Here is a 26,136-nt window from a genome sequence, read left to right as displayed (position 1 = left end):
TCTGTTATTCGCACAGTCTCAAGTTGGAGTATCAAACTTCCAAATTATAAAATAAAATATTAAAACCGAAAATGAAACACTTTGTGTAGGAAAACAATAATAAATTGAAAATGACAAAAAATTCAAATTCAAAATAAAAAAGTGCACCTGTGAGAAAGTGTAAAACGGACGTATCTTCTGTTATCGGCCGATGCCATGACATCGATTACTTTTAAAACTCTAAAATATTTCAAATATGTTCCGAAATAAAAAAAACCGACTGCAATTAAATTATAAAAATATTTTCTGTTTCCCATGCCAAAGACCTATACCACGATACAAAGAAATCATTTGATCGATAACTTTATGAATACTGGCTGAATGCATCCTTGAATCCATGAACATCGTGTCGTGTGTTCAGTATTATTCGGTTGATGGGATATTGAAAACGCTCATTCGTTTTCTTTTAGTGATACACCAATAAATTCAATTTCTATTGGTAAATTCGAATAAACTAGGTCCCACCTTTTGGGCGGGTCAGGTCCCTTGACTGACACTTTGATGTATTCATGAAAACTTGTAAGGTGGAATTTTCAATTTTCAAGATTTTCAATCAACCACAAATCATAAATAAAATATGACTCGAGTAGATTTGATAGCATCAAATTTGATAGTCAACTATTAAATTTGATAGTCAACTATCAAATTTGATAGTCAACTATCAAGTTGTTAGTCAACTATCAAGTTGTTAGTCAACTATCAAATTTGATAGTCAACTATCAAATTTGATAGTTAACTATCAAGTTGTTAGCAATAGATGTTTACACATTAGAAGATGGGCATCGAATGATGAAATTATTCTTCCTACTAGTTCCATGCACGTCGAAAACAAACTTATATGATTTACCCACACTACCAAACAAAATCAAATTTCATCAAAGTAATCTTTTTTAATTTAGGCTATGATCAACAGTATAAAATCCCGTTTTTCTCGGATAGCTTCCAGATCCTTAGTCCTACATAGCCCATCTTCGAACTTAGCCTCGGGATTTTAATTCCACGTATTTAAAAAAAGAATCATCCAAATTGGTTCAGAATTACTCAAGTTATCGTGCCCTCAACGATTTTTTGTTACCCACATTTAACGTTTTTCATAGCATTTCATACATTTTCAATCACAGTGAACCTTTTTGTTACCCACATTTTTCGGTATTTTCTGGTGTAAGACCCTGACTTTCAGTCAAGGGAATTATACATATAGATCAACCGCAGTCTTAGGTGCCATTCACAAGTAACATACTCTATTTGGGGGGAGCCAGAGTTCAAAGTCCAAAAATTGTTCATGTGCGGTCACGTTTATTTGGACATATATGTACCCTAATAAAGTACTTTGCACTCGATGTCATAGATAACCATTGTCAAACTTTTCTTTAACGTACTAGTGCCAAAAATGACAAAAACACATTGCAATGGTGGGTGATCTTCGTAAAGCAAACATTCGAATTTCCATCTGTAGCGACATAAATATTTATCCTATCCTATTATTACACCCCTATTCTAGTCATTTACGATGCACTATGTTTGTGTGCATGCATATACATACCAATTTATTAAAAATTCAAAGTTTGGCACATTATCACTGCCGTGTAACGTCAATAGGTCGTTATACAAAATCAATGTAACCACACAATCAATTTGTAATAATACATCACGCTTAGCTTGTTCGGTATATTTTTTTCGTGCAAGTGGAAGCACGTGGTTTCGGTCAAGGTAAATATGGTGAGGAGGAAATATATATACAAACGAATATAACCGAATCAGATGTGCGGTGGCACGAAAGTTCTCATCCCTTCGTTGTAAGCAAAAAATCGAATAGAAAGTCGGGCCATCTGTTGTAAGATAGCGAAAATATTTTTGTGAAATACAAGTTAACCGTAGTCAACCATTTAAAAAAAAATGTCATTGGCAACGAACTTATTTGCTAGGCCGCGTGTCTGAATGACATTACCTCCTCACTATATTTACCTTGGTTTCGGTGGGGTTATCAATGTTACGCACATTGCAATGTCAAATATATGTCCAAGGTCTTTATTTTGTGTTAGGTGAAATCATACACACGTAATGTTCTTGTTCAAGTTCTTATCATAAAAATCATGATTAGCAATACAACGCACTTTCAACTTCCCAACTTCAAATTTTCCTTTCTTCTAAGATTAGATTTTGAGTTAAGGAAACCATTAAGGGTGATTCAATTTACAAAGGGCGTTTGCTGCGACTGAGCCCCGTACCAACCCGTATATCTATTGCGTACGTGACCCTAGTGCGGCTGTCCCCATACTTTGCCCGTAAGCCTTTTGCATGAAATCTGTACATCTTAGAAATTGCGCATAGCGCAATTACGAAACCCCGTACGACGTTCCTTTCAAATGTATAAGTACACATAGGACCTAGTAGCGGCCTCAGTCCGAAAACCTAAATTTACAATTTTGTCAACAACATTCTATTCGGTGGTCGAATACCTTACAAATAAAACAAAAATTAGGAAAATCGGATCAAATTTACACGAGTTATATGCAAAATGCACTTAGGGCTTGGAGCGGCCTTAGTCCTAGAAGCCAAATTTAAAATGTTTTTCCACCACATTCTATTCAGTATTCAATTACCTTTCATATAAAACGACAATTAGCAAAATCCGATCAAATTTACTCGAGTTATATGCAAAATACACTTAAAGCCGAGTAGCCTTTTACTTCTAGGGCCCTTACTCACGGTCCATTCAACCGATTTTAATGAACTTTTTTTTCCTGAATTGGTATCGACAATACCTACCGTTTGCCGTTACATTTACATTTCGTTTCCCATCGTTTAGTTTGCCGTAGTTATCCTCAAAAGACCTTAAAACACATAGGCGGCCCTAACTCAGGAGGATTCGTTATCTATGAACATAGACAAACACTTTGCTCTTACCGTCTGCTTCGAATTCCATCAATTACACACGGCGTCGTAATCCTAAAAGCCCCTTTGTACTTCGTACGGGGCTAAAAATTCGTATTGATCATATTTCAATTCGAAATAAATCTTATCGCTCGGTAGATATAGATCTGATAGAAAATCTAATTACTCTGCCGCAATCCTGTGATCGAGCGCTACAAATTGGTACAAGCAGCAATTACTACAAGCAGGAAGAAGAAAGGACGCAGATACGAAGTTATCATCGAAAATATATCATTTTTTCGCACAAATTTAGACTACAATTTAGCGTTGTGTCGATTCGTCTTAAAAGTAATACTTTTTTTACTTAAAAATAAAAAAAATTATTTTGGTTCGGAGAAATCATCAAAAAACGAATATTTTCCCGCCTAAATGTAGGCTACAAATTTGCAAATTTTCGTAATTCGCGATTTGCAAGTAATGTAGCTGACACAACTTCCTGTGTTCGAAAAATCTGAATATCGAACTAAACATTCAGGTCACCACTTTCTTTATTGACGAAATTTTAATATCGGACATAGTATGTTCGATTTATTTCCGCTGCACGCCTTACCCTTTCGACAATAACATCAAACAAAATCTGCAATTTATCAAGAGGTAAATCACGTCACCTATTAGAAAATAGGAGAACTGCTCATTTTTAGTCGATATATTCTTACCTCCTTTAATTCCTTCCTGGAATTATTTCTCTTACTACACTCAATTAAACACCCAATTACACAAGATATTCCTTTATTCACATTTAATACAAGAAGGTCATAATCATATTGATTGATCAAATACCGAAAGGATGCGCTGTGTGTGTTCGTGTGTGTACAATAAAAATTTAAAAAAAAGATTTGTTTCAGAGACTAGCAATAAAGAAAGATTCGGCGATGTAACAAATTCATTTTTTCTATCACAAATTTGTTCACTGCATTCACATTGTAACTATCCGATTGTTGGAGGAGTATGTACACACGGTTGGTTGTGTGGTAAAAGCGGTATTTTAATAACCTTTGATGTATGCAGCGACGTGTTGTCGTTCCTCTTCGGACAAACCATTCTTTAGAGTTCGTCGCACTGAAAAATCATAAAATTTCATTTACAAATTTGGTTTTACATTCGACAGGATTGCATTGTTAGTTAAATGACTCAATATCAAACGAAATGACTCTTCGCCCGTATTCTTATACAAGCGAGAACAGCTACTTTAATAAGCTAATGAAACGAAGTGTGGACATTTCATATGTTATCGAAAACCACGGCGAAAATAAGAGATGAACCCTATGACTAGTGCGCTTTCTTATATGGCAAAACGTATGCTCAACCGAATGATATCAAAGACATTCCATTAAACAATCGATGATAAAATAAGTAACAGATTCAATCAAAATGTGTGGTTACACTGGCCGTTTTTTGAAAGATATTCTTTGCATGAAAAGCTAGAAAAAAGTGTGATTTTTTCACAAATTATTATGCGGTATTTGACGCATGTTTTAGTCCGTCGTGGATGCATTTTTGTAAGTTCGTAACATTTTTGTAATGCGTTTAAATTCTTGATGCGCCAAATTATCAATAGTTTCGTCAATAGTTATTTGTTCACCGAAACATGCCCACAATTCACCCGAGGAATTTATTACTTTTTCCCCGAGGTCAACACAACGTTTTTCCCAGTAAAGTTTTCAGAAATTTCAGCTTAGGGCTTTAGATGAGAAAATACCTACTTTTTGAAGCAAAATTTACCTCTTTGTTTTTGACACTTGAAAATAATTAAATGTTTAGAAATTATAGAAACCCCGAGCGGAGGTGGGGTCTAGTAGTGACACAATTTAAATTCGAAAATAAAAATGGAAAAATTATACACGAATTCTCGACAATGTAGAACGATCCATGTTATGCAAATTATGGATAACTAAATGGATATGTGTATCTTATGTTAGTGATGTGATAAAAGCCTTGCAGGTAATTTTTCAGCCCTATATAGCAGCACATTTTTGTACCGCCCTATGTAATAACGAGTACACAGTTCGTGAAAAATGGCTGGAAAATTACTGAAAAATAGCATATTAGACAATTGGCTGAAATAGAGTGAGTTGTGAGTTGTAGCCCGAACGAAGTGATAAATTCCGTAATTTATGCCCAAGGTATGAAAAATGTTTGGATTTACGGTCCACAGTTACATATCAATTTATATTTTAATGGTATAGAATACTGCGCTATTGGTAATTATGTTCCACTAACTTTAGTGGAACATAATTACCAATAGCACAATATTTGTATGCCATTAAAACATGAATTGGTAACTGTGGACCAGGGCTTACTTTAGAGAATTTTAATTCTGAAAATTCTGAAAAAATTCCGAAAAAGTTCTGAAAAATTCCGAAAAATTATTTCAGAATTTTTCGGAACTTTTTCGGAATTTTTTCAGAATTTTCGGAATTTTCGGAATTAAAATTCTCTAAAGTAAGCCCTGCTGTGGACTCTAATTTCACGCATTTTTCGAACATTTTTTTTCGATGTATGCTATTTTCCAGTCATTTTTTAAGCATTTTTCACGAACCTCTCATCTTAACCGCTAATACATGTTCCATCAAATTTTCACCAGTAATTTTCCCTCACCTCGGTTCTCAGTAGAAAAGAAGTGACAATTACCTCCTACCATTTTACCGGTAACTTGTCAGATTTTCGCGAATTTTATCGTATTTTTCTGACTATCGTCTGAATAACTGAGTTTTGGTACATTAAGCCCATACCGTCTACACAAAGGAGTGTCGGACGCGCTTAGCCCGTTAGCTTTATTTGACCGAATCTACTGAAATTTATCGATACAAAAATTCGATAAATTTGGACTGAAAATCCAAACGGAAAGGGCAAGTTTGACAGATTCACTGAAAAATAATTAAATTTTTTTTATTTCCGATTGAGATAACAATTAGTCTACCCGACTCCTGAGATCATACGCTACACAATTTAATTAAAATACTTGCAGTCAGAGTTTAATTATGTTTCAGTGTATCTGTCAAACTTGCCCTTTCCGTTTGCGTTTCCGTTTCCGTTTGAGTTTTCGTTTCAGAAAATCTGACGTTCTCTAATAGGCTCTGCTTAGGACGCTTATTTAAGATACATTTTTTTGTTCTAGAATCGTTGTGGCGGCAAGGCTCAAAGGGCGCATCGGGACTTGATTATATTATACGATCCATTATATTATATGACCAGTCAGGGTCTCAGTACGTTGACGTTCGTAAGTGAACGCGAGCACTATGAAAAACCTTTTCTATTAATACTAGGTTACGCAGCCACTTGATCAGTTATGCTCTTCTTGGAATTGAAATTAACAGTTTTGATAGTATTCTATACATAAAATTACACATAATATGCGACAGGATGGATCTTTGAACTTGACAGATTGATCAAAGGATAAGTGAGAATATATCATTTATCATCATATGAGGATGAAACGTGTTGAATTCACTAAAACGCCAAAATGGAAGGAAAAGGAACACAAAGTCTCACCACAAAAAAAAGAAGGTTCTTTTTAACTCTCCCATATTGGTATCAGTTTACCGATTAGAACTAATAAATGCGGCTTTCTTAGCATCGTATTTGTGATAAAAACTACAGTGAGATTCAACATTAAGCTCACACTTCACGGTGCGGTTGAATTAATTTTAACTAAGCATTTCGATGCACTTTTGATATTTTTCGATATTATTAGTCAGCTCGGAGCCCTGAACAAGGTTCCACAAAAATTTTTGATTTTCATCCGTATTTTCGGTGACAGTGGTGCATCGTACATCCTGTCTACAGAGAGAGTGGAGGAAAAGTGGTTGTGGTTTCAATCGATAGTGCCCGAAATTCTAATAACAATTGTACAAAAATTTGGTACCCTAAGTGCAAGTGAAGCCGGCAGAGGCACGCTAAAGTTTAGAAAACGTGATTTTCAAACAGTCATAGAGGCGTGGATGCTTGACAAATGAAGCTAATAAATAGTTCTAGCAGTAGAGCAACATTTCCTCTACTAATGACCAAAAAATTATTTTTGAAGACCAACTACATAAACATAGAGGCCGACTGTAGCTCAAAGTTTTTCCCTCATATTTGGTAAAATTTGCAGTTTTAGGGGCACCTGAGACGAATTTATTAAAAAAATTTGTAATTAAAATGGGTAATTCTGAAATTCTGGAAGTCTCAGCTGTCTATCGACACCACACATGCAATGACTCATGTCAACAGTGCCGATATGTAGGATGAATAAGTGAAATGTGTCCTTCTACGACGAAATTTTGTACATGATTCGAAATATCTGTATAAAGAGCAAAATATCAATGTTATTTTGCTTTTTTCGTTGTCCCTAATCAAACAAATCATCCCAGCGGTGTTTTCAAAGACTTTTCAAATCAAGCACAAAATTTCGTCATAGAAGGACACAATTCACTTATTAACGCAACATATCAGCACTGTTGACATGAGTCGCAAGTGTGGTGTCGATAGACAGCTGAGACTTCCGGCATTTCAGAATTAACCATTTTAATTACAAAAAATTTTAATAAGTGCGTCTCAGGTACCTCTGAAACCTGCAAATTTTACCAAATATGAGGGAAAAACTTTGAGCTACTGTCGGCCTCTACGTAGTTGGTCTCCAAAAATAACTTCTTGGTCATTGGTAGAGGAAATGTTGCTCTACTGCTAGAACTATTTATTAGCTTCATCCGTCAAGCATCCACGCCTCTATGACTGTTTGAAAATCACGTTTTTTCAACTTTAGCATGTCTCTGCCGGCTTCACTTGCACTTAGGGTACCAAATTTTTGTACAATTATTATTAGAATTTCAGGCACTATCGATTGAAACCACAACCAGTTTTCCTCCACTCTCTCTGTAGACAGGATGGACGAGACACCACTGTCACCGAAAATACGGATGAAAATCAAAAATTTTTGTGGAACCTTGTTCAGGGCTCCGAGCTGACTAATAATATCGAAAAATATCAAAAGTGCATCGAAATGCTTAGTTAATTCAACCGCACCGTGACTTTTTCGTTTCGGCTTCAGGTGGTCGTTTACTCAGACAATCCACATTTCATCTCTAAATGTGTATGAAAACAACCGTACGACCAACTGAAGCACAAACATAAACGTGTAGCCCAAATGTTGAATCTCACTGTAAATAAAACAAAACCAAAAAAAATTAAAAAAATTAAAAACAAAACACAATTAATCACCATGCAAAGCGCTGGGTATAAATAAACACCACTCTACATTCCAACTAACCGATTTTTCTGGCCTTCAATTTATTCGGGTGAAGCGCCAGATCTTTCAACAGTAAAACCTTCCCTAGTTCTTGATCTCTTCACTAAATTAACAATGAAAAATAAAATTAGCAAAATCCATTCAAATTAATGCTGATCTTTTGGTGGAGGGACTGTGTCGATTATGTGTGGGTGTGAAGTTGAGATTTAACTTAAATCTAACGACAAGATTGTCCATTCATAACAGATGCATCAGTTATTGGTGGACTAATCTTCGTAGACTTACATGATTTTCTATCCGCATGTCTGGTTCGTTTGCGTTCCCGTGGTGTAGGCCTCGGACCAGCCGCTTTCGTCGCAGTCTTTACAAGTGATTCGAGAATATCGTCATCGCCATCGGTGAAATTTTCATCGGTATGCCGCAACAATGGCGATCGAATATTACTGGGTCTGTGCCGTCGTAATGATGTGAAAATGTTTGGACTTTCAGCAGCTTCGACGCTTGAATTTGGCGAGCCGAGGAGTTGTCTGCAAGGAAGGTAATTCATTTTTTGTCTATAGAAACAGGAGTGCATGTCCCTCCGGAATAACAACACGAACCGTAATTCGCAATCAGCTCGATCTTCTTGCGTTCGAAATTTCGCTACATCGATGATCATTTTGCCGCGTGTTTTATTCCGCTCGCGATGGTTGGCCTTTTTCTCCATTTGCTGATGTACGCGTTCACGAGTCGTACGGTATTCCAATGCAAATTCGGAGATGATTCGACACACTTCATTGGGCCGTGACTCTAAAATACGAAGTTGTGGAACGCCCAGCCATAGGAGAAATTTACGATATCTGGAAAACGACATTGGTTTTTGTAATCGCTACGACTTGAGAAGTAAACATTCCCTAACCGGTTAATGACTCGACGATGAACAATGTCCAATATTATGATACGTTCAGCACAGTCGGCCAAGAAGTCAACCATCTTTTGTTTCAATTGGGGCGGACAATCATGTTTTGCTATTAGTTTTAACCGATCCCATGAAGCCTTGCATTCAGCCTCCAAATACGAGATGTTGTGTGCCAAATCGGCAAAATCAGTCTTTGACGCGCGTGTTATCGGTCCAATTTCTGAATACAAATCAGTGGTGTCCATGGACGATTCCATAACCATATGACACAAATGATGCAATAGGGAGTGCTTGTGAACGGTGTCCTTCACCTCTGGAACCTTTTTCAAATTTTTCGTTTGGTAAAATGTTTCGCGTCAAAAGTCGAACGTTTACCTTTGCTAAATATTCGATCTGAAATCCCTTGACTGGTGTTCCATTGAGGAAGATTCCGATTGAACGGAGAGTGGACAATATGAATTTGAACGTTCTGTTATTTCGTAACGATTCTAAGCCTTGCTTCAGATCCATGAGTGGTTCAGCAATTTCTTTCTAAAGAAAACGAAGCAACGCAAAATATTAGGCCAACCACAGACGTCACACACCTGAACTCCGACTCACCTCGCTATTTTCAAAGTCCAATTTGAATGCCCAAAGCTTCAGGCGAGCAGCCAATTCCGATATCGAAGACAATGTCAACAGAAACTGTTCGGCACTACCCAATGGCAGTTCGGGATTCAATACTTGAGCTTCTTGAATTTTGCCGCGTTCTTCGTCCGTGGGTAACATGTTCAATAATTTGTCGATACCTTCGCGAGTCACAACGGTTGCGTCCATTTTGAGGATGGCAGCTTTGATGGCACGAGGCGGTGGTAGTTTGGTCATTGCAATATTTATTGCATTCGATCGTTTGTGATCCAGAACGATGATTTCTTTGTTTTTATTCAGTTCTTGTTGTTTCTGGTGGAATGAAAGGGCGGATTATGCGACATGATCGAATTAAAAATTATGTTGAAGTGTTGTGGAGTGTTATTTACAATATCCATGTGATAGAAACGGAGTGTGTGGAAGGAAAAGAAAATATTTTGTAGTGAAAATAGCACAGGACGACCAAAGATATTTATTGACTTAAACGCGTTGCATTTCTTAGACACTAAGGTGACGTTGAGTAAATCGATAAGTTTCACTTTTTGTTGAAGCTTTTATCGTCATCATATTTAACGAAGTACTAGATTGCCAATATCTTAGTTCCGCAAATTCATCATTAACCTCAGTTTGAAAGAAATTCAATAAAACCAATTTTCAAGGTTATTTCAGCTGTCAAACCAGTCACAGTTGTTGGTAATGTTAATAAAATTCCAACTGGAAAAGTTATAACGAAAGAAACGATAATCATCTGTTAACGACAACTTAGCGACTCAACATAAGAGGTAACAGATCTATTGCATTAGATATCGCTCGTAACAGGTAATAGAAAAATAGTTAATAGGTTCTTTTAATCCTCTTACACAGCTTCTTCGTTGAATAAATCATTGGAAAATAATCTTTCTCAGCTGTTAGATGAAAACCTAGGGAAAAATTGTTGTGGAGATTTGGTGAATTGTTTAGGTAGCGAAGTAAAGTATTCTGTGTTGATCAGCCGTTTTATGAAAAACGGTATTAGATAGAACGGGTGGAGAACAAAGAACAATCTTCTGCGTGATAAATACGATGTGATTGTCATAGGGTGGAATCATAATTTGTGTTTCAAAATTGTCAAAAATATATTTATTGCGAACTCATTTGATACCGAATTCACCGAAAACCCAAACTGACCCGGTCAACCGAATGAATATTTTGACTTTGAGTGCAAAGGGATTTACTAAAGGATTTTCTTTGTCAATTTGAAAGGATCTTTATATACTAGGGAAAACAAGCAAATTTACTTTGGACTCCAAAGCATGTAAAATCCTTTACAGAACTCAGGATAAAAATGAAAATTCTCGTTTTCGCGTGTTTATCGCTTCGCATCGGATCAATAAAATTCACACAAAAACTCTAATTTTTGTCTTTGAACCGCGGTCAAAAACACATGAAACCAGGGCCTATTTTTGCGAAAAATATTTCTCAAATTTCTCAAAAATTTCACGAATTTATAAAATATTTCTCAAATTTCTTAAATTATTTCAACAAATAATTTAGAAATAATTTATGAAATTTGAGAAATATTTTATAAATTCGTGAAATTTTTGAGAAATTTGAGAAATATATTTCGCAAAAATAGGCCCTGCATGAAACCAATACTTTTCATTTTTATCACGAGTTATGGAATGGATTTTACATGCTGATTGCGAGGAAAGTTCATGAAACTCGTTGAAAAGAACGATTTTCGACCCGCAAGCAAAATGTCACATTTTTACATGATTTTTATGGATTTTCCGTGGATCCTCAAGGATTTTCTGTGATTTTTAAGGATTTTTTTTGGAGATTTTCAACAAACTGTAGAATATTGTTAACGAAAGATTTTTCTTGAATGTTTATATGCCCCTCGGGTGCGCGGGATAAATAGGAAAATTATTTCATGCTGCGAAAATTTGTTTTGCTTCATTGAGTATAGCATACGATGGGGTTATGAGAAAATAAAAATGGATTTACTCGGGTGAATGTGTTCCTCGCCCAAGGTCTTAGTAACACAATCACCTTCGTATCATTTTCCATAATTTCCCCCATTTCTCTACTATTCTTAGTAACTCAGGATTGTAACACTTAGACGAGGGGGTTCTCACTCTAAATTTATCTGCTCTTTATCTATTGAAACCATCTTTAGATCATTATCAAGCAGATCGGGGATGTATGATACACTGAATGTTAGATATACAGCTCGTACCGGAGAGTAAAAGCAAAGCATCTTTCTTACGCTTAGAGGCTTTTATGACCGGTCCATCCGTATCGAACAAAACTTGGAGTAAAACTTCACCGATTCTCAAAATTACTTGTTTATTTGAGAATCGAAATAGTGAATTCAATTTCGAAAGCTAGAGAGTGTTTACCATCGCAGAGAATCTATCCAATATCAAGGCCACAAAATGAGGTTCGTTATTGAATGTGTGCATGTGTGTGTATTACAGTTAGGGGAAGTGATATTTCAGCATTAATTTGCTTCAGCTGTTTTGCAGCTCATACAAACAAAACGGTTGAAGCACACGCATGGTAGCGGTAAAACCATATAAGTTGTTTTCTTTGTATGTGTACAGCTAAAGCAAACTCATGCTCAAATATCACTACCTCGAACTGTAAGTGAAATTGGGGGGAAAACGTGTGATATATCTAGGTTATTCTTCTATACTACACAAGACTACGTAACTATCATTTGGGACGTTATACGGGAATAATATTTACATTTATAGAGAAGGGGAAATAAATAAATAAAAACATTGAAGTTATAGTGAACTCACCTCCTAATTACAAGAAAGAATCCGTTTTAATTGTAGACAAATAATGTGCAGAAAGAACAAAATACAAAAAATAGAATTAGAAAATGTAAAAAATGCCAAAGTAAAATTTTTCATTATAAAAAACGTAGAAACCCAAAAACCCGAAAGTTATACATCATCGAGAGACAGTTTATGCAATTCAACAATTCCTTACCTTTGTCATCAAATCCTTGGCCCTGGACTCAAACAAATGCTCCAATTTTTCAACATCAATGTTAGTCTCTGGCAGCTCATCCCAAATGGTTTTACCAGCAGAAAATGGCAACATATCATCTCGCACTTCTTTCCAGAAAAGTTTGACCTAAACATCACGGAACAACAATTGAAATTCAAACAAAATCGAACGAACGCCACTCTCCCACTCACAGTTTTCTTATTTTTCTTTATCGTTCCGTTCACGTCCCCGTTCTGATCATTTTGGCTGTGGCTATTGTGCATAGGTGCCATATGATTCACTGGCGGCGGAGGAAAATTCATCATTGGCGGTGGCATCATAATTCCAGACATTCCCATTGGCGGTGGCGGTGGTGGGCCACCGTTAAGGCTGCGTGGCGCTAAATCGTCTACATCGTCTTCGATTTGCAAATCGGTGAAGTCTAGATCGCATAACCGCAACGGTCGAGACATACTCTTGACTAGCTCTTCCCAATGCAGTTCATTTTCCGATTTTTTTGGTTCGTGCTTTTTGATTTCTTGATCGACGCTTGGTGACCTGTGATCATGCGAATAGGTAGCCATTAACCGACAGTTTGGAAATTACACACAAAAATTGCTCATTACCGAGAAATGTCTCCTTTGCTTTTACTTTTAGCTAAACCTTCTTTGGCTTTCGAGATCAGTCCAGACATATCACCGATGCGATTTGGCTTTTCCTCTTGCGGGCTCATCGGCAAATTGCTGAGCTTTTGTGTCAAATCTTTTACTGTGTGGTCTCGTTTCAGTTGCAGCAGAAGTTTTTTGTCTTCATTTTCGGATTCTACTTGAAAGAAATTGGGTGCCTTAGATTCTTTCGCAACACAGCCTGCTAAAATCGGTGCATTTGCAGAAGTTTATTTTGTCTTTGTTTGAGTCGTCCGTTAGCAGAGGACTGAGAAAATAAACTCCTGAAAAATGTCGATCCTACTTCGACGGGATACTAAATTTTGATCTCTAAAGCAAGCAATCGATTGAAGTTATTTAGGTGCTCGATTTAGTTAGCTTGGTAGATTCCCAGTCATTGGAATCAATGATTGCAAAAAGGGGCAAATAAACACAAAACAAAAAAGGGATTAAGAGCTCGCGAAGCATTTATGAAGAAACAAAAATCATTCATCGTACCTGTTGACTTGGATTTGGGCAATCCGTTTCCATTCGACACAACTTCAACATCAACACCGTCGTCATGCGAATTCGATACCCCATTTCCATTACTCACAATCCGATTCGTTATCGCCGCTTTATTATCATTGACCACTCCATTTTCGATGGTACCATTTCCATTCGACGTGGACCCATTGCAATCGATGTGGTTATCATTGGTCAATTTGGCTGTCCCGTTGATTGATTTTTTGGGATTTATTATTGAAATGGTCGAATGGTTGAAGCCATTTTTGGCACTACTAATTTGACTGTACAATGTGTTCAGACGGTTCGACTGGCTTTCAAATTCACTACTACCATTCGACTTGGAACATTGCCGGACATAGCCGTTATGGGGTTTGGTGACGCTACCGTTGACCAAATCATTTTCATCGTAACCATGTCCGTTGGTCGAATCGGTTTTATTTGTTGAGATCACAGGTTTAGTTGCAGTAACAGACACTCCATTCAACGGTTTAGTGTTATTGCCATTGCGTAAATTTACAGTAGATGCAGTCACAAATGAATCTGATGTTAGTATAGTGATGGACAGGATGGGCATGAACAACAAATTTATTAAAAAAAACACAAAAAACAAAACGCAAAGTTAAAAGCAAATGTCTCACATACCGTGTCCATTTTCTTCTGGTCGTTCTTCGAATGGTCTAACCCCAGACGCTGCAGCCTCTTGCTGTTCGCGCATAAACGTTTTCTGTCGTTCGGCACGTTCACGCCTTCGTCTCAATCCGGGCGTCACACCGGCTCCGTCCCGATTACCTTTCGCAATACCGAAAACATCGTTCAGTTCACCCGAATTGGCCGAACTGGAACTGTCCTCATCAACGATCTGCTGAGCCGGTACAGTGTAACTCTTCGGATGCGGTGGTATTGGCGGTGGCATCGGTGAATTGCCCGTACTGTGACGACGAGATTTTCGGCGTTCGTGCGTTTCGTTTTGAGTGCCGTTACTGGCGCGGTAACGAAGTGTTTTCCGGACTGAATTATCTGGGATGCGTATGCCTTCCGATTCGCCGTCTTCGAATCTGATGGATAAAAAGGGAAAAAATTGAAGGATGATGAGCACTGTAAACCAAGGTACGTTGGCACAACACATGGCATGGCCAAAAACTCACTTTAATACTGCCTCGTAAAGTTGCAATTGGTCTAGTAAATCTAGATCAGTACCAGGTCGTGACATATATCGCTGAACAACGCCTTCCATTCCCTGCTGTTCCAAGTAATCACTTTCATCGTAGAAACTATCTTGATCACTTAAGCCGGAAAGTGTTTTGTTGATGAGCGATGTAGCATAAATCAACAATTCCGTGTCTGCATTGTCATAGTCTTTCAATAGTCTGTGTTACAAAACAAACACAAAAATTATTCACTCAGATCTATTGGTTTTGGTTAAAAACCACAATATGTTGTTTAACAATGAATTTAAAATGCTTTTTCTAATGGCGCAATTGCTTGAAAAAATTGTTTTGAAAACGATGTGAAATTGAATCTCTAATGGTGTGTGTATGTGTGCAAAATATTAAAAAAAAACAAAAATTCAAACGAAACAATTACCTCATTACATTCGACCATGGTAATGATCCGCGAGCCCCATCGACTGCATGAATTCCATTCACCAGCAAGTAACAGTTGCTCTCTACATATTCAACAAAAACTAACAACAGCTTAAGTGCAGTCTTAACCACTAGTCTATATTTTGAGGCAATCAACGTGTACAGCCATTGTATTGTCGGTCCATGCTTCATAACCCCATTCATGCCATCCACGTACAACATCACCTACGTGAATGGGTAAATGATTAAACGATTTCCGATAGAGTCAGCACACAGAAACACATATTCCATTTACCATATTTGCGGTAACAAATGGTTGTTGAGACTTTTTGTTAAGTATAAGTATTATTTACCTGGCCTAGAGCACGTAAAATATAGTTTTGATAGTTCTGATCTGCGCCACTTCCTACGCGAACCAGACAATTTAGGCCCCCAAGGGCTACGAAACCGTGTACCAAATCTTTGTCTTCTTGGAAGATTTGCTTCAAGGAAAATAGGGCACGTCTTAAGTCACGACCTTCAGATGTTAACAATTTATCTGTAATGGAAACAAACAACAAAAGATAAAAAAAATAAAAATTTTAATTTGATTTTCGAATTGAATGCAAAACGATTGGCATGAGAAATTTTCGATTTTATTTGTTATTTTCTTCGTCTTCTTTTTTTGTGCATAAAATGAAATGAATAATTTACGGAATTGGATAAAATTGGTAAAATGGAAAGAAATTCTAATTTTCTATTTTATTTCCATTGTAAATTGTATTTGTTTTAAAATAAGTTTAAAATGATTATTTTGCATTTAATTTGTTGCTTTTAATTTATTTTTATTTATTTTTCCTCTGTTTATTACAGGTACATTTACCTACGAGAGTTGGAAATTGTTAACAATGTTTCATTCGCATTCGTACACATAATGTGGTTTGATAAGCAATTTAAAATAGAAATTGGTTTTCGGTTCTCATTCGGTTAATTATGTTCAATTTGACCGTCAAATGTTGAGTTAACCTTTTGATTCGTAATTTGCGAGCACTTTCAAATAATTTATCAACAGACAGAATGGATCCAATTGTTTATGAGTCGCAATTATTTTGATGCATAATGTAAGCTATATATTGTATAGCCTATACAATAGAAATAGACAAGCAAAAAATCAGGCGACAAGTGATCTTCAAGCTTTTCCAGGTGAAGATAATGTCTTATGCCTTTCATTATGAATTCTTTATTAGTAGATTACTCTTATCTATCTATCTTGGCCCCTAGAAATTTCGCGCCGCGTCATTCACAATAATTGACAAAGTGACACATTTTGTATAAGGAAAATGTCACTTTGTGGGCTATTGTGAATGACACGGCGCGAAATTCCACAACACCGGTTTTCAAATAAAAAATTTTCAGTTCATGCATATCTCTCGTCATTTCATCATTCCTCCCATATAACGGACACTATTATTACTCAACAACGCAAAACAAAGAAAGTCTGAAAGAATATTCTATTTGTGTCCCTAGTGGACCAGTTGAGTAATAGTCAAAATATCAAGAGACAAAAAGTTTAAAAGTCTAGTTGCCGTGTGTGAATGTTGACCCGAGGAGAAGTCGATGTCAAGAAACAAACGAAGATGTGACCTTTCACTTTTATAACGAATTATGTAATGGATTTCTCATGCTGAGAGCGTCGAAAGAAGTGGTTCGAAAGTACCGGTTTCGACGCATGTAGCATATAAAACCATTTACAGATGGATGTGTTATCTGATATCGACAGTGATGACACATACAACTTTTTAATGTAGAAAATGAATTTGATCTGCTGAAAATACTTGAAAATACACGCCAGAGTCACTACTCCGAATATCCTATCTTCCATTTCGCTGCAAAGCTTCTACAAGGTGACCATTGCAAATTAGTGACATCTAACCTGTCATATACTGTGCTATACATCTGTTATCGATAACAACGACAAAAATAATGAAAAGCTCTGAGTAATATATGAGCCTTTATATAGTAAATGCATGTTAAAAAATTGAAGTACAAGATTTGAAATCATCCGATTAAAAATACTTTGACCGATGGAAGTAATAGACCCGATAATAATACTAGCCAAATCCTTGCCGCCTGAAACGGTTTAATTCTGTATTTAGGGAGCTACAGGAAGAAAAAATTCGACATGTTTTCCAATTTGTAAGTCGTTGTGATTTCTTGTTGCACAAGAATTTCGTTGAACAAATGAAAATGTAGATTTTCATTTTCTTAAGTTCGGTTAGACACGCGCTTGTAACAAGAACGAAATACTAAAATAAGAAAAATCTAGATGTTCATTTGTTAAACAAATTTTGTGTGGAATCATTTAAAAGCCACCACATCTTCCAAAATAGGAAATATTTCTGGAGATTTTTTATAGCGACCTCCAAACATGTACATATTTGGATTCGTAAACTTAAAATCCCCATTTCACCTTGCCTATGTGTCTTTGGGTCTGCTAAGAGCTCTCAAAGGTTGCTGTTGTTGTTGCTGAAGATAATCAATTCTGTCAGTGAAAGTGAAGGTAGTCATAAATCAATATACAATGCCTTGATTATATCTTTGGAGTCAGAGCAAGAATGACACATCATGTGTTAGGTATTGGAAAAGTGCGGAAGAGGTAAAGGAGGGACATAAATGCTGATGATCATGAGGACTTCGTCCGAACATAATCTACCAAAACTGTTATAATTTTTCCATCTCAATTCCTTCTATGTTTTCTTTCTCAGAGTCACAGTACTCTGCCAAAACAATGGAAACTTCTGTATCCAATTCAGCCAAACACGGTGTTAAATGAGACACAACCAGAACACAATTTCATCTTAATTTCGTTTTTCTTTTATGCTTAACTTAAGATGATATTCTATATGAAAATTCCGAACGGTAATGAGTAATTAAAACAATCTCTTCTTTTTTTTAAATATATTTGCATGTCTTTCATCCGCAACAACTTTAAGTATTCAGAAATATTATTAGAATCCACAAAGCCATCTAATAACAAAGTTAATTAATCGATTAGACAATAAATGACGTTATCATCGTCTTCAACCAAGATATTTTCTATGGACTCTTCACATTTTAAGTATGTTCGTACACACAATGGTAAATTAGCTTAAGCATAAAAGCCATTAACCTGGAATTTTCTTTACCATTTGATTTGATTAAAATTTTAAGAGAAAAAACCCTGCTGAATTCATGAATCAGTTATTTTAGCGTTACAAATTCAATAACAAGCAAAACACTTAAGACAACATTTTATTTCATTATTATACCATTACAGAAATGAGAATTGCATAATCAGATAATATGAACTTGAATTTGAAATAAACGTTACATTACCAAGAGTCTATTCATTTTCTGTATTACAATTTATTTTTCTGCCTTTTTTTGTGTGTTATTTGTATGGCACCGAACAATTACATGTATCTCTTGTGTCTTACCATTGAAAAATGTATACAGCGCAGAAATGAGCCGTTCGGTACAAAGGAACATTGTAACATTTTCTGCACAAAATGATTTCAATCCGTTTCGTATTATAGCGCTTTGAATCAAATGTGCTGTGGTGCTGTGTGTCTATTCGGTACGATTTGATTTGAATGGCATATAACACCAGATTGAAGATGAAACAAATATTTCTACGTCTTTTTAATTCTCATAGTTCATGATCTTTTCATTGTGCACAAAAACCGTACACATAGTTGAAATGATTAAATGAATTTTTCTTTGTGTGGAATACGAAAAATAAAAGGAGATTGAAAAAAAAACAACTTTCATTGAAGATTTCTTCTGAAAAACAGTCAGATCAATAATGGACATTACTCTTATTATTCAATTCTAATACAGTACAGCTACGATACGATATAATTCATCTGAATTTGAATCAAACAGAACGAATTATTTGTCATTATTTTAAGATTTCTTTTATTTACAATTTCTAACTCTATTATATGCAAATGTACTCGAGAATGACGATGGAAATTAGCTCTACTTGCTCTATTCGACTTTTGAATAGTTTGTATAGATATAGACAGAGAGTCTGATTGTGAATATATCAGTCGATCATATGGTCATGATTTGAAACACATACCTGTACCACTACCACGACTTTTACATTTTAGCCCTAAAAAGGACCCTGCGAGGGTAGGGCAGATCTAATTTATATCTCAGCAGTCACGCATTGTAGAAAATCATGATAGTGTCAAAATGAAGGTATTTGAGCCAAATAAGGAGGTATTTTTGTTCATAGGTCTGCCTCATAGAGTTACAAAAATGTCTGGAAGCGCATCTATTTTTTGCATGCCGATTAGCATCAGAACCAACGTGTCACCTATCAAGAATAACTCGATGGTCTTCTAAGCCTGAAAAGTCGAAAATTCAAATATTTGACCTGTCAGTCACGCGAGTCCTGCCAACAAAAAATGGTTCAAGTCAAGTGCAATTTTTGCAACTTTGAAAGAAATGACGTTTGTTTCGAACTTTAGTGTTGCTGCGCATCTGATTCAGTTATGTATGACATTACCTCGTCATTACATATTCCTTGGGTACAGTTTAAAATGGTCTTATGATGGAATGACATGGCACAGGCTCTCGGTCTAAGATAATGTGTAATGATTAAAATATTTCGTATTTTAGTGGCATTCGAAATCGAGGATTTATTGTAGTAAAAACAAAGAAGGGATAGAAAAAGTGGTGTGAGATTGAATATTAACCATTCACAGACCACTATATATCATCTATTATCGACAACAGTAAATAAAGAGCTAACGTACAGCAACGACAATTATAAACGAAGACATTCAACTTCTTTTCTAATTATTATTATGTCGAACTTGCAGCTATTAAATATGGAAGTTATCCTGCGATGTACCTTTTCTGATAGTTCGAATTCAATAAATGCATTCACCTGTTTTCTATCATGCTATACAAAATAGTAATTGATGAATTTTTACTTAGTATAAAGTATTGTAAATACCTTGACCCTTGACCGTTTAGTTGACGTGGCTCGAATCAGCACTAAGCAAGTGTACAAGGCAATATTATTTAATTAAAAGGCTTGTCATTCAAATACTCCTCGCCACAATCGTTATTTTACGTTTGTTAGAGAATCAAGTGGATGTACTAGTACCTAAACCATCAGTATAAGTTTAGTAAATGGTTAAAACGGTCGATAATAAAATTCTAAGAAAATGGTTACGATTGAAGGCGATGAAATGCTGCAGCAAATCATACAAATATTTTACCTGAGTGGAATATGGCAAAGTGACGAGGAGTCGAATTACCGTAAAATCGTCAAGAGATTATTCTACACTTGTTTCGGTGCTTGGCTGCCAAGTTTCTTTGCAATCAATGCTTTTCGATGTGTTGATCGGAACGAATCGATTTTTTCAATGCAGGCTGCAATTTTGATTTCGGTTGTATACATGAAATTTTTGAACCTTCTGTTCAAGAAAGAAGAAATTCTCGCATTTCTGAATGATCCGATTGTTGTTCATTCAAATGTAAATCGAGCTGAATATGATCAAGTGAACAGAAATATAACGAAATTTACGAAATTCGTCCGTCCGTATTGTTTGGCCATATTTATAACTGCTGTTTTGGTCATTGTTACAAAACTGCCAATATTCTCAGCCGATAAAGGTTTGCCATTTTTTATTAGCTTCACGTGGAACGTTTCAGAAATTGTTTATTGGTTGGCGTATTTGTTCTTATCGCTGTCAACAGTATTGTACTGCGTAATAAATTTGATAAATGTACTAGTTTGGTACATAATGTTGAATTATTCCATCGAATACGAATTGTTGGGAAATAAATTGAAAACTTTAGGTGTGACAACAGTGAAAGGTAATTGTAACAAAAGCCACCGAATCGTTCTCTAAGAACCCTATTTGTGTATTCTAAAACAGTCAAAAATCAGGACAAAAACAAGAAACCACAGAAACTCAAGAAAAAAGTACTGAACCAGAAAAGCTCGGTACCCGAAAGTAAGAAATTCGTTGAGAATTTAATCGTTTTGGTAAAAGCTCATCGAAACGTTACCGAGTACGACTTGGTACATTCTAAGATTGATTTCCAATTAAAATGTGATGTTCATTACAGAACAGTAGAGCGATTTCGATCCTGTTTCTCAACCATATTTTTGGCCCAAATTACAACCAGCGGCATCATTATTTGCGTTTCAGTTTACAGTTTGGCCTTTGTGAGTTATATTAACTTAACGAAAATCAGATGTTCACTTCGTGGTCTCATCTAAATTTAGGGGTCGAACCGAAATATTGCACAAACAGAGTTTAATGTTGTTGAACTGCTCTATGGAATTTTCGATATTTTTTTGGTTATGTACCTGGCAAACGACATTACCGTTTCGAGTGACCGATTATCTTACTGCTTGTTTGAGTCAAATTGGATTGAGCAAACTGAATCATGTAAAAAGTATGTTCTGATCATGGCCGAAATGTTGAAGCAACCGCAACAACTGGTCATCTTGATTTATCCAATGAACCTGGAAACTTTTGTGAAGGTGATTGAAGATATTCGATATAAGAAGTTTTGCAATAAAATTCTTCATTTCGACCAGATTGCCAATGGTGCCTACAGCATGTTTAACATATTGAAAAGTTTATAGTGCAACTACACGTCAATAACCTGGTTTCAGCCAAACACTTTCACTTGACAAAAATTTGGATTTGATTCAGCTTTCAGTGTAGCCCAACGGGCTACTAGCCCATAGATCACCGTTTTTTTGTTATTGTCGATAACAGATGATTCGTCGCTTGTAGCGTTCATTCTCTAAGCTAAGGAATACCCACACACTTAATTACATACTGCATTTACTTGAAATATATTTTTAAAAAAACAAAGCGGAAGGAACAGAACTTTCACGTGCCCTACGATCATTGATTATTAACCAGCCCGTTTAAAATCCAAATGACATCGGAATCATTTCGCTTTCTCTGAATCGAACAAAAGAACGCAAAGAAATGTATTGAGTAATCGTGTGACTTATTAGATATAGAAAAAATGCAGAAATTATCATAGATGAAGTATGGCCCATATTGTTCAATTAACTTTCAATGGAAAAACAAAGCATCACGACTCTATTCCAAGCCACCCGAGCTTATTACGGTGAACTCAAAATATTGATGCAGATATGATTATTGTTTCGGGTACCAGTCATAATTCGTGACTAATTAAAATATTATTCTCTGAATAGAAACAAAAATCTGATTTCCGATAAACAAAAAAGATCGAAAGTTGAACACGAACACAGATTAGGTTCTGATATCAAACAGGAAAAATTTTGTTGGAACGTTTTATCGTGTTAACTTGAAGATTTTTCGATGAAATGTTTTTACAATTTTTAATGAATTTTGTGTTAATGAAATTAAACTTACGAGAAAAAAAACTCAAATATTTGTCGCAGACATTATGATAAGTTATTTTTCTTCCACCCAAAACGATGTGCAAATTCATTCGCGAAAGTAATAGCGAAAGGTAATTTCATTTTCTACAATATCATTCCAATAGCAGTCAGGCTATGAATTTGTAATTAAATAACTTTTTGTTATTCAAATTCCTTTTTTTAAAATATGATAAACATATGGATGATCACAGCGAGCAGAAAAAATAATTTAAACTTTGAATCGGTAAAAATTGCTTGAATAAATAAACGAAAAGACATTACGATGTATCGCCCATGTACAGCCGGAGACATCAGATGAATATAAATCGTCAAAATTCATCGAAAATCCTACAACCACGTAACATCTACATTGGTTCAGATATTTATGTACAGACTAAAGTGTATTTTGCTTTGTTAACACAACCGCTTAAATTGTAAAGTGAAATTATTCTGCACAAAACACATTGCATAAGAGGAAAAGAAGTGTAAGTTGATGTGTCTCTCGTTAATGATTTAATTTAACAAAATCAACAAATGTTACAAAACAACGACAATATAACCAGACGTGTGTTATATTCGCTATATTTGGCACATTTCGCTGTGACCTTATACACATTTCATTGAATTTGATGGAACTTCCAAGAAAGTTTATGCTACACGCGATTTGGAAGTCACAAACGTTGCATATGATAACGTTGTGGTGTGAATGAGTCCTTGAAAACAATACCGGATGTCTACGAATAATAAACTCCACTACAACCAGCGCCTAATTTAAGGAATCAATTTAATTGTCAAAAATTCATAAATTTAATTAATTTTTGGTTAAAATGTACAAAATTTGGCTGGCTCGAGGACATCAACGCAACTGAGAAAGTCATAAAACGAACAAAGGGGGGATTCTTTTCAATTTTCTATGTGTACCTAGAAAGGTATTCAACCCTAGAAGCCAAAAACACCTTCAAAACAATTCTTCGAAGGTTGTCTGGCTAGTGGAAGATGTTCAAAAACCGAAAACATGCACTTTTCTTATGTAAATTTCAGTTACAAGAGACTTAGGAGATGTAAATGGTCGTGTAGGGTGGTATTAGAAAGGTAATTGCATGTATTGTCAGGGTTTAAAACTCATTCACGCTACACGAGATACACGAAACTTACATGGTCGTGTTAGGTATCATTAGAAATATAATTTCATAGTCTCATATGAGGGTATGGAGGTTTGGAAATATGACCATTTAAACGCTTCAACTTCTCATATTTCATTGTTGATGCTACTAAAGCGCCCATAAGATCCTATTTGCCCTAAAAGAATATGAAATTACCTTTCTAATGACACTCCACACGACCATATACGTCGGCCAATAACGAGTGTAATTTGTACCACCAGCATGACCCCAACATGACTCCCAAACAACGCCTCAAAGTATGTAAATACTTTTTGTATGAAAGTTAGGCGTTAATTAGCATCTCGCCTAAATGTATGCTAGATCGTTGCTGCCACCAAAAACACTCCAACCAACCAACTTTAGGACGTTACCATAGTGATAAAATCGCTAGAAAAACACCATGTGGAACTATCTGACACGGGAACCGAACCCAGATCATCCCGTTCGAGTTTGTACATTAGAACTTAAGCAGTTTCCTAGGCAACTGCACAGTTTATCAAAATAGAACAGAAAATGATTTGTCGTCTGAAATTACTCAGTTACAATTTTAATCAAAATTAGCACGAAAGCCTATATAGGTTCCGTTGGTTAGTTAAACTATTGAAAATAATCTTGGAATCGGTAGTGAACTCAAAATGATATAAAATGCAAAACATCTTCCACATCCATTCATTTTGCGACCGAATGTTTCTGTACCGTGGTAATTGTTAAATCAAAGAAAACCTACAGAAGAAGCGGATAATTTTCTATGTATTACTTTTGTAGAATAAATTCACATAATGGCTAACGGTGTGTGGGTCTGTCGGTCTTTAGCAGACATTTATATTTCCATTTTGTTGCGAACATATTAACATGGTGTTTACGATTATTTTTTTCGTAAAATCACATAGAACTGGTACAAATTTACACAATTAATTTGGACAAGAACGTAAGTGAAATTTAATTTGTTCATCATCTTTAATAATAGTTAGCCCAACAATACAAATAGGTACAGCAAAAATAATATAATTGTCGGTACGGTACATTATAAAAGATGAGCGATTCAAATCAAATATTTACACACGAAACAGAATAAATTTTCTTTCTGTAAAAATAAAGATTTTTTTCTTTCTTTAAATTAAAAATTTATTTAAAGTTTACCTTTATAGAATTGTAATGTGCGTACGTCCAATTTATATAAATAAAGACAAATGCAAACGTAAAATGACCTTGATTTTAGTTCAGACATTGGAGATATTATTTTATACAAATAAACAATTCTTCGAGCAGTTCTTAAACCGTTTCCAGCACCGTACGAAGTACTTGGATCTTATAGAACTGCTATGCCGTTTTGTAACATGTGGAATTCGAAGAAGACGCTAAGACGAAAGCATTTGCTTATGGTGCCGATGATATTAGAATGAGAGATGAAATTACACCATTCCTTATGGTCCAACATCTTCAGAGTTCTAGAAGTTTAGGATTTTGATCTGAGGTTTTTATTGGGTTCTGTTCCGGACTTTTAAGATTATTTAGTTGGAAGCATGTTGGTTCACAAAATGCCAGTACCATACATAGTTCATTATCTTGCTAGTTCTACAATTCAAGGAATTGGTAGGATACCTCAGTTTTTTTGGATTCTATTCCAGGCTGGTTTTGGGATTACTTAGGAGCATAATAATTCCCAAAATTCCAGCACCCCACATAGTCCCTTATCTTCCCAGTTCTAGAAATTCAAAGAATTTGAAGGATTTGCGAGGTTTTATTGGTTATCTTCTCGACTTTTGGAAAGTGTTAGTGTGCGAGCTCCAAAAACTCCACCACCCACATGATCCGCTATCTTCCCAATTGAAGATTCAAATGAGTTTGAAGGTTTTGTGAGGTTTTTTTTTTACTTCCAGTTTCAAGGAAGTTGAACGATTTGTGAGGTGGTTTTGGGTTCACTTCAAGATTTTTTTAGACTGTTGGGGTGACAGTATGTTGGTTCTCAAAATTCCAGCAGGTTGGTTCACAAGATTCCAACATAAAGTGGGTCTAGCTAAATGTTGTGTCATGCGAAAGGTACTTCGGTACTTCGTACGGGTTTTTGTAATTGCACCGAGTGCACTTTTTAAGATAAAT

General features: G+C 35.7%; 4 protein-coding genes across 10 annotated transcripts in view; 3 read left to right on the top strand and 1 right to left on the bottom strand.

The window, feature by feature from the left end:
• Nucleotides 1-26,136, top strand: part of LOC119077216 (odorant receptor 43a-like) — a 456,342-nt gene that overhangs the window by 21,971 nt on the left and 408,235 nt on the right. The window lies entirely within an intron of this gene.
• Nucleotides 1-26,136, top strand: part of LOC119076842 (putative odorant receptor 71a) — a 439,431-nt gene that overhangs the window by 20,724 nt on the left and 392,571 nt on the right. The gene's annotated exons all lie outside the window — the stretch shown is intronic.
• The window catches only part of LOC119076805 (FH1/FH2 domain-containing protein 3), a 75,706-nt gene continuing 53,255 nt past the window's right edge, over nucleotides 3,686-26,136 (bottom strand). For 2 of the 7 annotated variants that reach the window (XM_037183771.1, XM_037183776.1), the window contains 15 exons: nucleotides 15,813-15,997; nucleotides 15,461-15,684; nucleotides 15,022-15,243; nucleotides 14,519-14,931; nucleotides 13,868-14,416; nucleotides 13,331-13,526; nucleotides 12,917-13,262; nucleotides 12,705-12,851; nucleotides 9,699-10,037; nucleotides 9,474-9,629; nucleotides 9,099-9,418; nucleotides 8,800-9,039; nucleotides 8,486-8,727; nucleotides 8,222-8,303; nucleotides 3,686-4,032 (listed from right to left, as the gene is read on the bottom strand). In XM_037183771.1, coding sequence (XP_037039666.1) covers nucleotides 8,242-8,303; nucleotides 8,486-8,727; nucleotides 8,800-9,039; nucleotides 9,099-9,418; nucleotides 9,474-9,629; nucleotides 9,699-10,037; nucleotides 12,705-12,851; nucleotides 12,917-13,262; nucleotides 13,331-13,526; nucleotides 13,868-14,416; nucleotides 14,519-14,931; nucleotides 15,022-15,243; nucleotides 15,461-15,684; nucleotides 15,813-15,997 — 3,641 coding nt within the window. In that variant the 3' untranslated portion in view covers nucleotides 3,686-4,032; nucleotides 8,222-8,241. Of the gene's footprint in view, nucleotides 4,033-8,221; nucleotides 8,304-8,485; nucleotides 8,728-8,799; nucleotides 9,040-9,098; nucleotides 9,419-9,473; nucleotides 9,630-9,698; nucleotides 10,040-12,703; nucleotides 12,852-12,916; nucleotides 13,263-13,330; nucleotides 13,527-13,867; nucleotides 14,417-14,518; nucleotides 14,932-15,021; nucleotides 15,244-15,460; nucleotides 15,685-15,812; nucleotides 15,998-26,136 lie in introns of all 7 variants that reach the window. The other 5 variants (XM_037183770.1, XM_037183775.1, XM_037183773.1 and 2 more) reach the window with 4 other exon arrangements.
• On the top strand, nucleotides 20,601-22,166 carry LOC119076836 (odorant receptor 94b-like). Its single transcript, XM_037183839.1, has 5 exons — nucleotides 20,601-21,315; nucleotides 21,378-21,513; nucleotides 21,571-21,670; nucleotides 21,731-21,991; nucleotides 22,049-22,166. The coding sequence occupies exons 1-5, from the start codon at nucleotides 20,661-20,663 to the stop codon at nucleotides 22,094-22,096; spliced, it is 1,200 nt and encodes a 399-aa protein (XP_037039734.1). The 5' UTR covers nucleotides 20,601-20,660; the 3' UTR covers nucleotides 22,097-22,166.

Source organism: Bradysia coprophila, unplaced genomic scaffold, assembly GCF_014529535.1.
Source record: "Bradysia coprophila strain Holo2 unplaced genomic scaffold, BU_Bcop_v1 contig_232, whole genome shotgun sequence".
Taxonomy (NCBI): domain Eukaryota; kingdom Metazoa; phylum Arthropoda; class Insecta; order Diptera; family Sciaridae; genus Bradysia; species Bradysia coprophila.
Note: the sequence above shows the minus strand (reverse complement) of the source record. Positions and strands in the feature narration are given on the sequence as shown.

Excerpts from the sequence above, each read along its gene's own strand:
- LOC119076836 (XM_037183839.1), top strand. The coding sequence starts at position 20,661 with ATGGTTACGATTGAAGGCGATGAAATGCTGCAGCAAATCATACAAATA. Across the intron at positions 21,316-21,377 it reads AGGTGTGACAACAGTGAAAG|TCAAAAATCAGGACAAAAAC; the intron begins GTAATTGTAACA and ends ATTCTAAAACAG. Across the intron at positions 21,992-22,048 it reads ACCTGGAAACTTTTGTGAAG|ATTGCCAATGGTGCCTACAG; the intron begins GTGATTGAAGAT and ends CATTTCGACCAG.